The 14,187-nt window shown below is 35.4% G+C and overlaps 1 protein-coding gene across 1 annotated transcript in view; it reads left to right on the top strand.

Annotated features, from left to right (window-relative positions):
• The window catches only part of USP24 (ubiquitin specific peptidase 24), a 138,493-nt gene that overhangs the window by 29,237 nt on the left and 95,069 nt on the right, over nucleotides 1–14,187 (top strand). Inside the window, 6 exon segments of the mRNA XM_037499421.2 lie at nucleotides 1,011–1,176; nucleotides 2,669–2,736; nucleotides 6,494–6,637; nucleotides 7,267–7,389; nucleotides 9,900–9,935; nucleotides 10,257–10,322. Of these exon segments, the coding sequence (XP_037355318.1) occupies nucleotides 1,011–1,176; nucleotides 2,669–2,736; nucleotides 6,494–6,637; nucleotides 7,267–7,389; nucleotides 9,900–9,935; nucleotides 10,257–10,322 (603 nt within the window).

The following is a 14,187-nucleotide window of genomic DNA, read 5'->3' on the forward strand; positions in this document are numbered from 1 at the left end:
GAAAGAGATCAGGATAGTAGAATATAATTTTTATTATTATTAAGGGGTATGTCAAAGTTTATAAGTTCTGAAATAGCTTCTCTGAAAGAGTTATGGGTGTATTGGAGTTAAGTTAAAGAGGCTAGAATGGTGAGTGTAGGAATAAGTAGCATTTCTGTGGAGAAGGACAGTAGATGGATTTTGAGAGAGATATAAATCTAATTGTCAGGTGTTGGGAATGGAGATGGGAGAACAGGATTTTAAGAATGAATTTCTGGTTTCTGGCTGTGCTATTAAATGAATATGCTGCCCTTCACTGTGGCACAAAACACAGACGAGAGAACAGAACCTAGCACTAAGGTTTGAGGAATGACAATATTTGAGAGTATGAAGGGGAAGGAGTACCAGAAAAAGAGACAGAACTGTAACAGCTAGACGGAAGGAAGGAAAACGGAAGTAATGCTGTCCTGGGAGGTAAGGGAAGCAAGTCTAACATTTTAAGAAGAGAAAGTGGGCAAAATGTAAAATATTCTTGAAGTAAGATAAGGACTGAAACACTCATTGGATTTTATGACCAAATGTCTTCAGTGATGGCCTTAGCAGTAGCCATGGGGGAGAATAGGGAGTCTGGCAGCCATTTTGATATGATGTCAGAGTGAGGTGGTGAGGAGATGGGAGATAATAAATACAGGTACATTTCTGGAGAAATGTGTTCCCCCAGGGTCAAATAGGGGAAAGGATTAGGATGACTGCAGGTAAAGGAAAGTTTGGTATTTTATGAGAGAAAAGTTTTTTTTTTTGTTTTCCCCTCAAGATGAGATCACCACTGAGAGGGGGAGTGGGGGCACATTGATGAAACTTGAGAATATTTGAGATGATCCTGGTGAAAGTTGTGATTATGAGAAAGAAATGTGGAATCTGCACTATTGGTATTAATAGCTGCTGTTGATAAAGCATCTGTTCAGTGTTAAACATTTTTAGAGTAGTCACTGATTAATTTATTTGTTTTTACCATAATCCTTTCTTGTCAGAAGAATGATGAAAATGGAAACTGCTCAGGGGAAGGAATTGAATTCCCTACAACAAATTTGTATGAACTGGAGAGCCGCGTCTTAACAGATCATTGGTCCATCCCTTACAAGCGAGAAGAATCACTAGGCAAATGCTTGTTGGCGTCTACCTACCTAGCAAGACTTGGTAAGTTTTCAGTCCTAAGGACTCATGAGTAGAGTGTTTTTGATAGAAGTCTGACTAACCTTAGTTCTTCTCATTGGCTGTCTGCATAATCTCAGATCATGAACTCTCTTAGTCTTACTTTGCCCCTGTGGGATAAGAGCTTTGAATTAAATCAGTTATTTTCTTCTGGCTCCATAGTGTAAAATTCTTTAAAATATGATTAAAAGCTTTATAAAAGTTGAAGTTAACTTTTTCCACAGGATCTTGGAGCACTTTAAATTAAAACTCAATTCAGTGCCTTTTTTTTTTTAAGAGAAGAAAGTAATATTTATTTAACAAACATTTTGGACTTATTAAGTACTTGGCACTATCTTAAGTGCTTTACAACTGTTAAACTAATAGAGTAATAAAATAACACTAGGTTGAGAAAATGGGTGCCAATATAAGGGAACGTCTATAAATATATTAAAGAGAAAATAATAATTTTTCATATTCAGTTATAAAATAAGATGAATTGACTTATCTTGTGTTTTTTTTTTTCCTTATTAACAGTATGTGTAGCTCACCATCATGATTAAATATAATCCTAATAGATTTCTGTGGTGTGTTATGACTGGCTTCTCAGCAGCAGCATTTATTGAGTACCTGGTAGGATCTAGGTATGGTGCTAGGCAGTGGGACTAAGAAAATGCGTTTGGCAGTATCCCCAATGATAAGCCTCATTAAGCTTTTTTAAAAAATGTGTTCCAAGGATAGTTTAACAGTGGATTAGTGCATTCACTTAGCAAGTATTTATCACTTCATTGTACCAGGTAAAACTTTGTACATTTTATTACACAGAATACATCAGCTTGTTTTGGGGGAGAAGTAATTTTGGCATTTTTTGAGAGTATTTGTGTTTTTATTGAGCTGTTTAGGAAAACAGTAATGGCTGCTGGTGGAGCTTTATTAGCTTTTTGTTAGATCATTTCAAATTACTCTGACACAGAAAGATAGGTTCAACCATTTGGGTTCAAATTAGTATTTTTTCATTATACCATTAACAAATGTATACTAGTAATAAATATGTACTGTGCTATTAATGATGAATTAATACTGTTTTTCAGTCTGTTCCTTTATCAAAATATATGTGTATTATATATTTTGCTTTTAATAATCCCGTAAGAGGGCCTCCCTGGTGGCGCATTGTGTTGAGCGCAGCGCTGTGAAGCTGTCTGTAGCCTCTGCAGTGCTGGTTCGATTCCTGGCCAGCCAGGAGATACCCACATTGGCATGGCAGATCTCCTGTCTTGCCTGCTGCTCCCCTCAGCAGTGTTTTCGGTCTGTCTGCCTCTGGCCTGTACTCCAGTTCTTGTATAAATACATAAAAAAATCTTTTTAAAAACATCCCCTAAGAATCAAGGTTTCTACAATAAATAATTCCACATTTGTGAATTTAGAATGGTATATATGATTGCTGCAAACTAGCTGGAATCTAAAAAGGCGTACATGTCCTTTCATTTGTTTTACTAAGGTCTTTCTGAGTCTGACGAGAATTGTAAAAGATTTATGGATAGGTGTATGCCTGAAGCATTCAAAAAGGTAAGAAAAACGTACTAGTCTGATTTTTCTTCTCTTTCTTTTTTTTTTTTTGGTGTGGCCTGAACATGGGTTTTTCTGTTTTGGTTTGAGTTTTTCATCTGTGAGACCAGTTTATAAATCTTGTTTGAGTAAGGAGTCCTCTAATATGAAAACGTAGCTCTGAATTTTGGACTTATAGACGATTTACTTCTTTATATTTGTTTGTAGTCCTGAGTGGAATATCACTTTTACTTCCTATTTAATTACCAAATAATAGATTAAGATCTAGTTACACTAAATTACACATCTTATTAAACTAAGGATTGTGGCATTTAGAAAGATAATATTTATCAGAATATAAACTATTTAATACTCACTTTGCTGAGACAGAAGCAAATGTTTTAAACCACAGACATTTTAACTGAATAGAGTATTCTCACTGGCAAAGTGGCATGCTTATGACAGTGACTCTGTCAGCACCTGAATGATATGCTTGTGCCCCCCTGTTCTGCTCTCATATCTCTTGGAAAGCAGTTTTTCCCCACAGTGAGAATAGAGATCACAGACTCATGTTTCTGAAAGCAGTCTAACTCAGCATGACTCCCTTTTCAGGACATGAGTCCTGAATCCCCATAGGAGTAGGGATAATGTCATAGACACTGGTGTTTTTTTTTCCCTTGCGCATAACTAGTGCCCAGCTCAGAGAAAGCTCAGTAAGTCTTTGTTGAATGAATAAATGAGTCCCCTGCTGTCTTATGCTTCTGGGTTTTGACTTCCATTTTTGTTCCATGTGTAAGTAAGTCACTAAAACCACATGTGGGTAAAATTTGTATTTCTCTTAAAACCCAGTAAAATAAACTCTTCACTTGCAAACTATTATTTCCATCTGCATATTGATAGAATCTCCCTTGATACAGGCTAAAAAATAAAATTAATTTTAAGAACAAAAGAGCTTCATTTTTAAGACAAGAGATCTTTTAAAATTGTTATTTGTGCAGGAATTTATGGATTCAAGATGTATCTTCACTTTGGATGAATTCATTTACCAATTCATGACTTTATTTTAAACATTTAAGAATTCTATTAAATATAGTAGCTTTTTAAAAATAGGTTTCTTATAGTGTACATATAAGGTAAGCATACATTAACAGAGAAAGAAAATACACATTTATTCACAGTCAGAGGAAAGGACTGATGAGTTTGAAGAAAGGGTGTTTAGGTGGATGGTCAAGTCCTGTATCAAGGAGCCCTGTATCAAGTCAGTTCACTAGCAGTTTGCATATTTGGGGTATAATACTCTTAACTCTATATGGAGATACTTCACAATGCTGCCCTCAGCTTTCAAAAAAATTTTTTTGTTGAGGTAATCTTGGTTTATGTCATAGTTTGTATTTTGGAAGTATAAAATCTCCCCATTCAGGTGATGTTACCATAGCAACCTACCACCAAACCACCCACAGCCCATCCCATAGTCCACTGTGCTCCCCTCCACCTTTGTGTTCTGTTCTGCTTTTGCCCTCTCCTTCTGGACGCCTCAGTTCTGTAGTCTGCTTTCAAGGATTAGTTTTTTAGTTTATCTGATCCTTTGTCTGGTTTCTCTATATTCCACATCTAAGTGACACCATCTAGTATTTGTCTCTCTCATTCTGACATATTTTGCTTAGCATAATCCCTTCCAGCTCCATCCATGTTGCAACCCTCAACTCTTTATAGTAGTATAATAAACAGTAAGATGATTGTTTGGTATTTTTCTTTGTATAATATTACAGGCAAAAGGTACCCTGCATTGTGTTATTTGATGCAGTTTATGTAAAAATGTTTATGTTAAATTCTCTTAGTGTTTACAAAGTATTGCAAAGGTTCTCCTCCCCATCAGTAAGGCATAGTTTCTTTTATTAAAACAGAGAGACTATGACTTTGTGTGCCCTTTTAACCTTCACTGAAGATTTAGTCTTTATGTAATTGGTGATGCTTCCCTTAGCTGTGTTTCCTGGAATGATGACTCTGTCCACCCTCTTACCTAGGCCCTTTTTACAAGCTGCCTCAAAAGTTTTTTTAGAAGTAAAGTTATAAAAAAGCTATTTTATCCAGTGCAACTGCATGTTTAAGGTACACAAAGGGAACTTTGTTGCCATTCCTGCTTATTTTACCTTCAGACCTGCCTGGATTCTTTCCCTGTACATAAGGCAGAAGTCATGTTTCAACCTTCTGGCATCTGCCCCCATAGGTGTTGCTTGTCTTTCCCAACCTTTTCTGGGAGGTAGACAGAATTCTATATTTATAGTTAAAAACAAATGAGATGTCACCAGAGGGATTGGTACTTAATACACGTAAATTTTTATTTTGTATATTCATGAAGCTTCTTAAATGTTAATGTGTACTTCATTTTGCCTTATTGTTTAATTTTTAGACATCAGAATATATAGTCTTGGCCAAAAAAAATTCTTGCAAAAAATAGTAACTCACTGACTTATGTAAAATCAGTTTTAGGGTTATTGCTCATGTGAGCAAATAGTGCAGCTGAATGGTATTTTAAAAATCTGGAACTGAGGTTTTCCTTTGCAGCTAAAGAAGTTTGACTCTTTAGGCTACTTGTGTTAAGGAGTTCTCAGTGGGGCCAGGGTGGAATTTTTATTTCACAGTATTTTCCCTTTGAAGGAAAGCTTACAAAAACATGAAATTGTCATACCAATTTGTAGTTATATTATTAGGTGAAATCCTTTGTTTTCTCATTCCCTATTGTGGCAATTGTCCGTGAATTAGACTTCTCCAAGTACTGGGAAGATCTGGTGGGGATGATTTTAAATTCATCTAGGTGTGCCTATTTCCTGTTTTTTAATGTATTTGAGGTGCCATTTGAGTTATACCATTGTTTTACATCTTATGTTTTTATTTAAGAAATATAGTAATGCCTGATCACTTAGAACTATCTTAGATTTTTTTAATGCATTAAAAAATTGAATATTACCTTTATATTTACCAAAAAGAAAGGCACAGCAAAATAAATTGATAAGTTACTTTTAAAATTTTTTTCCCATTCAGAGTCCTGCTGTAACCTGAGCAACAGGAGGCAGATTGCAGACTTTGTTCTGAGATGAAATTCAAATTCACAAAATTAGTGTGTTTCTTAGACTTCAGAATTACTGATTAATAGTGACAGTCAGCATATATTAGCATTAATAATGATAATGATACTATTTGTAAAATGCATTCACCTATGTTAGATGTTTTGATCTTTTCTACATTTGTTAGATCTATTGAACATTTGTTAGGTCTTTCACATTTGTTAGATCTTTTGATACTTTTGATCTTCTCACATTTGTTAGATCTTTTTTATTTTAGAGGCATCATGCCTCTTTAGAGATAAAAACATTGAACCTCTGAGAATCCAGGTAAATTCGTCCAAGACCACACAGCTAGAAAACAGTAATGCCAGGAATTGATCTCAGGTTTTTACTTGCTCTATACCACTTGTCCTCCTTTTGTGGTAATAGAAAGTAAAAGGACAAATAAAAAAAAGTTTTTTTAAACAAACTTCTTTATGTTAAGGAATTAAATTTAGAAGCAAACCTCAGGGTTGACTGGAATAAATAAATAAATTTTAGGGTATAAATGTTCAAATTTTAGGAAATAAATTTTCAGGAAAATCATCTGCATAAAAATAAGTGTTGTAGTAGTATCTCTTAACTGTGCAAGATTGAACTGATAAACTGTAGCTGTAAACTTCGTTTTTTTTCTTTTCAAGTTAGTCTCTCTACTGTTCTCTATATTTTTGTAGCTCCTGACATCAAGTGCTGTTCACAAATGGGGTACTGAAATTCATGAAGGCATATACAACATGTTGATGCTATTAATAGAACTGGTTGCAGAGAGAATAAAACAAGATCCAATCCCCATTGGTCTCCTGGGTGTGCTTACAATGGTATAGTATCTCTAAAATGAAGTTCATTGTGTTTTGATTTTAGTTAAAATACCTACTCTACTAAGTTCTAATTCCTAATTAATGAGTGATAATGATTATCCTTAAAGATTCTTACTTAGCTCTGAGGGTCCTTGCTTTTTATTGTGGTGTATTCTGTATACCTTTCTAATTTTAATAACTTTGTCAGCTCTTAGAATGATGGAATGGTTTTCCCTTGTGTTTTCCTGACTATTTACGTCTCAAATATTTTGCCATAGTATGTCCAGATGGCTTGGTTCCTGGTCCTTTTCCCCTATTAGTAACAGTAGCTGCAAGAAGAAGGGGTGCTCCTTCTGTCTTAACTGCCTTGTTGCCCAGCTCTGCCCATGGCAGCCCTAGGACATCTGTTGTGTTGGCATACCTTGCCTTGAACCACACCTCTCTTCACTTACAGCAAACTGCACAGGACAGGAGAGCATCATTCTAGTCCTTTGCTCCTCTGCTTTAGCTAAGCAATTTGCTTTGTTGGGATACTTGAAAGATTCCATTAGTGAAGGAGTCCAAGGCTATATTTTAATCTTCTTTTCTAATGCTAATACATGTTGCTATAGAAATAGATAATAATGTTTCTCTGTTCTCTTTGAATCTAGGCTTTCAATCCTGATAATGAATACCATTTTAAAAACAGAATGAAAGTATCTCAAAGGAATTGGGCAGAAGTGTTTGGAGAGGGAAATATGTTTGCTATTTCACCTGTATCTACTTTCCAAAAGGTAAACATAGCTTTGTTTCACCTATTTATAGAAAATGTTTTGAAGAAGTCTTTCTGTATTATAAAAATGACAACTAAGTGAAAGTATTAAAACCATCTATGAAAAATAACAAATATTCCAGATGGCTCATAAAATTGCTTAACTTTTAAAATAAATATTGCATATTTTCCTTAGCTGTTAATGAGAATTTTATAGAATTGAAATATTTAGTAATATGAGAAATCACTACATGACATAAGTGCCCTATTTATTGAATTACCAGAACCCCAGTTTAATGGTTATCCCTGTTTCTTTATAGGTATTTGATAGATAAGAGCATTTGAAATGACTGATTATAACTGGAAAAAATTATCTAGTGGTTAGTCTCATGTATAATTTTCTTTTAAACTCTCTAGGCATTAAAACAAAAGTTTTTTTTTTTTTTAAAGAAAAACAAAAAACTTTGGTTCTTTCAAGTTCGGAACCACTGTCTTTATAGTAAAAGGTCTATAATATGCCAGTAACATTATGCCTATGAGTCATAATTTAAACAATGCTTTGAACAAATAAACACTTTGGTTTTTGAGACACAGTTGCGGGAAGTCAATTTATTAAATGGATGTTTAGTTCAACATCATTTATTGAACATTGCTGTGTGCCTGGCATAATTCTAGGTTGTGGAGATACAAGTATAAAAAAACATTCCTTGTCTTTAATATAAAGAGTAAAAGACATGGTTCTTAACTTAGAGCGTGGGGGGTGCGGGAGGATAAAAAAATGAAATATTATAGTACAATAAACAATAGGTACAATTATAAAAATGTACAATGCATAAATACAGGGGAAGTAGTTAGCGCCATCTGGGAGGATCAGCGAGGAGTAAGAGCTGAGCAGACGGGGCAGTGAGTATCTACCATGGGATTTAATCCCTATAAAACACTGAGATGAGTTTGGTGCTATTTTAACCCCCACTTCATAGATGAAAAGCTATTAATATACCTATTATAGAAAGAACCCACGCAGTCTCACTCAGAGTCTGCATTCTTTATATATAGTCCTGCCTCTCAAAATAGCACAATCTTTAATTTTGTTGTCAGGATTAAATGACAGATGTATATGAAAACACTGAACACACTGGATCACTCTAGTGATCACTCTAGTAAGTGCTCAGAATATGTTCATTCTCTTCCCCTCAATTTATATTTGCAGCAAATGAGATCTATAAAGTTCAGTCTTTTTATTTCCTTTCATTCCAAAAGGGAATTCTCCCCTACAAAGTCTGCTTTCCTCTTACCTTCTCATTTTATCCTTAGGCTTTCTACTTTTCCTTTGGTATGCTTATTCTTTTCTTCTCCCATTGTATGTAACATGCTCCAGTATTTCCCATCTTTAAGAAAATTCTACCTTTGATACCACATATCTCTCTAGCATGGTCTCTGCCCCTTGCACCGTACTAGATGAAATATTCCATGTCCTCCAAGTTATTCTTTCAGTGGTTACCCTAAAATCTTTTGGTTAACTAAACAAAACTTAAATTTCATCAATCTTTATTCTTTGATAAGAACTTAAAGACCATGAAATGTTTTATATACTCACTTTCCGCCTGCTCACTTATTATTATTATTAATTATTATTATTATTCTTTTTTTATCCATATCCAAACTATAAACAAGTTCTTTGATTTAATCTCTAATACATGCAGCTGACTTCTGTCTGTCTTTTCTGCTACCATCCTATTCTAAACATTGTCATAGCTTTTCTAGTTTACTAGTTATCTCACTGGCATCTCAACTTTTCTCTCTCCATTCATCCTTTTCATTCCATTCTGCAAGAGTGGTCATCTTAAAACATAAATGAATCAGTCTATTGCTTGAAACACTTCTTTTGCTTTCCTTTTAATTGCATTCTACATGTTTTTGAATGATCTGGCCTTGGCCTCTTTCTACATGCCACTTTACCATGCCACAGTTGGAGAGTTCCCTCTGAGTTCCTCAAATGAGAGGCTCTTTGCTGCCTTCCCCAGACAGGGCCTTTGCCATTTCAGCCTCTCTGCCTGGGTTATTCTTTAGAGTCTAACTCTGTCTCATCTTTCAGGTTCCAGCTTATAGTCCATTTCTTCAGAGAGATATTTCATGACCACCACTCTGAACAGAGTATGCACCTTCTATTTCTGATGTGAGGACCTTTTGTGGGACTTACCACAATCTGATTTATTTTAGGGATTCTTGGTTTACTTGTTTTTGTTGACCCTGCTATAATATGGGCTCCATGAAAGCAAATACTACATCTCTTCTTGGTCACTGGTCTGTATGCAGCCACCAAGAATAGTGAATGCTTAGGGTAGGAAAGAAAGGAAGAGAAAAGAAGGAGCTGACTTAAGGGCACTAATTTTAGTGGTACAGCTGGGATTGAAACTAGTTTCTTTATTCCTGATTCACTACTCCTTAGGTGTATAATTCATAAAACTGGAAATGCTGTAAGGGTTAATGGGGAAGGTATTTTGTTATCTCAATTTCTGTTTTTTCTCATAGGAGCCTCATGGATGGGTTGTGGATTTGGTAAATAAGGTATGTAACTTTTATTAATATAGTTGTTTTCCACTTTTTAATGAGATTTCCTAGGATTTGATGTTTTAAGTAAATGACAACAGAGAATAATGAGAATCTTTCCCTAAAGAGAGGGGGTTTATAGTTCCTTCCCCTTCTTGTCTGTGCATTTGTACAGACAGACTTCAGCTTTAGAACCTAGCACAGCTCCTGCAGGATGTCACTTATCAACTGTCAAGACTGGTATTACAGACCACATTGAGAGATAGAACACTACCCTTTACCCTTGCTTAAATTTATGAGTGGCATTTAAAAAATAATTTGTGCCCTTTTTTTTCGTAGTTTGGTGAATTAGGTGGATTTGCAGCAATCCAAGCCAAGCTTCATTCAGAAGATATAGAACTTGGGGTAAGTTAAAACACTCCATGCCCCCAGTGTGGATGCTCACTTTATTTAGGTTGCTGTGTAGCAACTTATGTGGGCACATCAACTTACATATTGAAGTTAATCTCCGTAGGAGCAGATTCCATGACTCTGATAACCCAAGAAATATTTATTCCTAATCATAACCAAATTTTAGTGTAGGGTATTTGACTTTTACTTCACCAATTTCCCTTTGCCTATGGTATTTTTCTCTGAATTTGTGATACACGTGAAATTATCTTGCTATTTAAAATCTGTTGTTGTATGTGGCAAGTATATGTATACATGATGATTTCATGACTCGGTTAAATCAGAATTTCTTTCATTATCCCAGGAATAAACAAAATAATTTACTTTAAGTTTGTAAGTTTTTTGATATTACACAGATTATAGAAAACAAAGTTTTATAATGAGCACAGAATTATCCCTCAGATGCAATAATACCATTATTATCTTTTATTGTCAACTTCATTTTCAAAAAGAAAAAAATTTAACCTTGTGGTAACGGGAATGCATTGGTTTTTAACTTTTTATGGATGTTTGATCTGTTTGTAATTGAAGGTACTTTGTTCTCTCTTTAATCATTCCATTAAAAACTACTTAGTACATACTTGCCATGTGTAAGACACTGGTAACTGCTGTAATTTGATCAGAACAGAAAATTCCATGTTAAGAATACTTACCTAAACGATGTTAATTGTGCTTAGAAAGTAGCAGTAGGGGGCCTCCCGGGTGGCGCAGCGGTTGAGCGCTGGGTTGCGAAGCTGCCTGCAGCCTCTGCAGTGCCGGTTCGATCCCCGGCTGCTCCCCGGCCACTGGAGGAGGGTCCCACATGGCGCGCAGACCTCTCCTGCTGCCCGCTGCTCCCCTTAGCAGTGTACTTCGGTCCTTCTGCCTGTTCTGCTCCCTGCTCTGGCTCTGGTGAATTCTCTCACCCTCCCATGCTTCTGACTGTACCCAGTGCTTGTATAAATAAATAAAAAATCTTTAAAAAAAAGAAAATTAAAAAAAAAAAAAAAAAGAAAGTAGCAGTAATTTCTGTAGTACAGTACCATGTTTGGATAAATTAATTAACAGCAATCAAGGAGAGAGACTAATGGCTTGTTTGATTATAGATTGATTCTTTCTTGCCCTCCAGTTTATCCTTAAAGATCATATGTCTGCCAGTCATAAATAACTTCTGACACTGGTCAGTTCAGGGAGCCTCTTTTACCTGCCCTGAAAGTTAGCTAAGTAATTTGGCTATCATTTTGAACTTCATAAATGGAATAAGTTTTATTAGAAATGGCTTTATTCACCTGGAAGTTAAAAGGTAGTGATTTTAAAAGTAAACAGAACAAAAATCTATTCAGAGACAAGGTTTTATCCCATATACTTGTGTCTCAAGAACTGGCTGATTATCATTCTCAATGGTGAAAAGCTGAAAGCAATTCCATTAAGATCTGGAACAAGACAAGGATGTCCACTCTCACCACTGCTTTTCAATATAATACTGGAAGTCCTAGCCAGAGCAATAAGACAAGAGAAAGACATACAAGGAATCCAAATAGGAAAAGAAAAAGTCAAACTATCACTATTTGCAGATGATATGATAATATACATAGAGAACCCCATAATCTCCACAGAAAAACTAATTCAACTCATCAATCAATTCAGTAAAGTGGCAGGATACAAAATCAACACGCAAAAGTCAGTAGCCTTCCTATACACAAACAATAAATCTGAAGAAGAAGAAATCAAAAAAACCATCCCTTTTATTATCGAAACAAAAAAATCAAATATTTGGGAATAAATCTAACAAGAGGTAAAGGACCTATACAAAGAAAACTATAAAACACTGTTAAAAGAAATAGAAGAAGACACAAAGAAATGGAAAGACATGCCCTGCTCATGGATTGGAAAAATAAACATTATTAAAATGGCCATCCTACCAAAAGCAATCTACAGATTCAATGCTATTCCAATCAAAGTTTCAATGTCATTCTTCAAAGAAATAGAACAATTATTGATGAAATTCATATGGAATCACCAAAAACCCCGAATAGCCAAAGCTCTACTGAAAAAAAAAGAAGGAAATGGAGGCATCACACTCCCAGACTTCAAACTCTACTACAAAGCCATAATCATCAAAACTGCATGGTATTGGAACAAGAACAGACATACAGACCAATGGAATCGAATAGAAAATCCAGAAATAAACCCACAGATTTATGGTCAACTAATCTTTGACAAAGGAGCAAAGACTATGCATTGGAGCAAAGAAAGTTTGTTCAATAAATGGTGCTGGGAAAACTGGGTCGCTACATGCAAAAGAATGAAGCTTGACCACTACCTCACACCATACACAAAAAATCAACTCAAAATGGATTAAAGAACTAGACATAAGACCTGAACCCATAAAATACATAGAAGGAAATATAGGCGAAACACTATGGGATTTGCACATCAAAGACATCTTTACAGAGACATCACCCAAAGCAGTGATAGTGAAGGCAAAGATAAACAGCTGGGACTACATCAAATTAAAGAGCTTCTGCACAGCAAAAGAGACAATAACAAAAATAAAGAGAAACCCCACCAACTGGGAGAACATTTTTGCACCCAACACTAATGATAAAGGACTGATCACAAAAATCTGCAAAAGGCTGATGAGACTCAGCAACAACAAAGAAAATAATCCAGTCAAAAAATGGGCAGAAGAGCTAAAAAGAAACTTCTCTGAAGAGGAAATGCAAATGGCCAACAGACATATGAAAAAATGTTCAACATCACTTGTAATCAGGGAAATGCAAATCAAAACTACCATGAGATACCATCTTACACCAGTGAGAATGGCACATATTAAAAAAACTAGCAACAACAAATGTTGGCGAGGGTGTGGAGAAAAAGGAACTCTTCTGCACTGTTGGTGGGAGTGCAAACTGGTCCAACCACTGTGGAGAGCTGTGTGGAGATTTCTGGACCTACTAAACATAGAGCTTCCATATGATCCAGCAATTCCACTCCTAGGTATTTACCCAAAGGACACAGAAACATCAATTCCAAAGAACACCTGCACCCCTATGTTTATAGCAGCACTATTACAATAGCTAAGCTTTGGAAACAGCCCAAATGCCCAAAAGTAGATGACTGGATCAAGAAGATGTGGTACATATACACCATGGAATATTACTCAGCATTCAAAAAAGATAAACACATGCAATTTGCAGCAACATGGATGGCGTTGGAAGGGATCATGCTCAGCGAAATAAGCCAAAGAGAAAAAGAAAAATACCGGATGGTCTCACTCATAGCAGGAATCTAGAAAACTGAAATAAGGGACCAGGAAAATGAATATAAGAAAGTGAAAATCAAAATCAACAAAAAACTATGAACCAGAGACACTTTTTGGGGGTGGGGGGCGGGAGGGGATGGATTGGGGTCAGAATGGGGCGTTTGCAATTGTATGGGGGAATATAAAAATAAAATTTATTATTTAAAAAAAAAGAATAAAGGGAGTAAATGACAGCTAATAGCAAAAAAAAAAAAAAAAAAGAACTGGCTGTACATTATAGAGTACTGGACAGTAACAGAAATTAATTTCATTAAAAAAATGTTTAACGCATTTGCTCATTTGCTGCAGAGTGAGTTCATTAATTAAAAAACAAACAAACAAAAAAACAGAGCAGCCCAAAGTTTCTACCTTACTTGGAGAATATTGACTGAAAAAATAATATGTAAGAATTTGGACTTAGCCTCATTATTATCACATGTTTTGAAGTTAAAGCTGTCTCTATGCTTTCTCCCTTAGGTCAGAACACTTTTCCGAATAATTGTGTTGTTTGTGCAATTCATGTAGAATTATACTATT

Source organism: Talpa occidentalis, unplaced genomic scaffold (assembly GCF_014898055.3).
Source record: "Talpa occidentalis isolate TD23 unplaced genomic scaffold, MPIMG_talOcc4v2.1 talOcc4.9, whole genome shotgun sequence".
Lineage (NCBI taxonomy): Eukaryota > Metazoa > Chordata > Mammalia > Eulipotyphla > Talpidae > Talpa > Talpa occidentalis.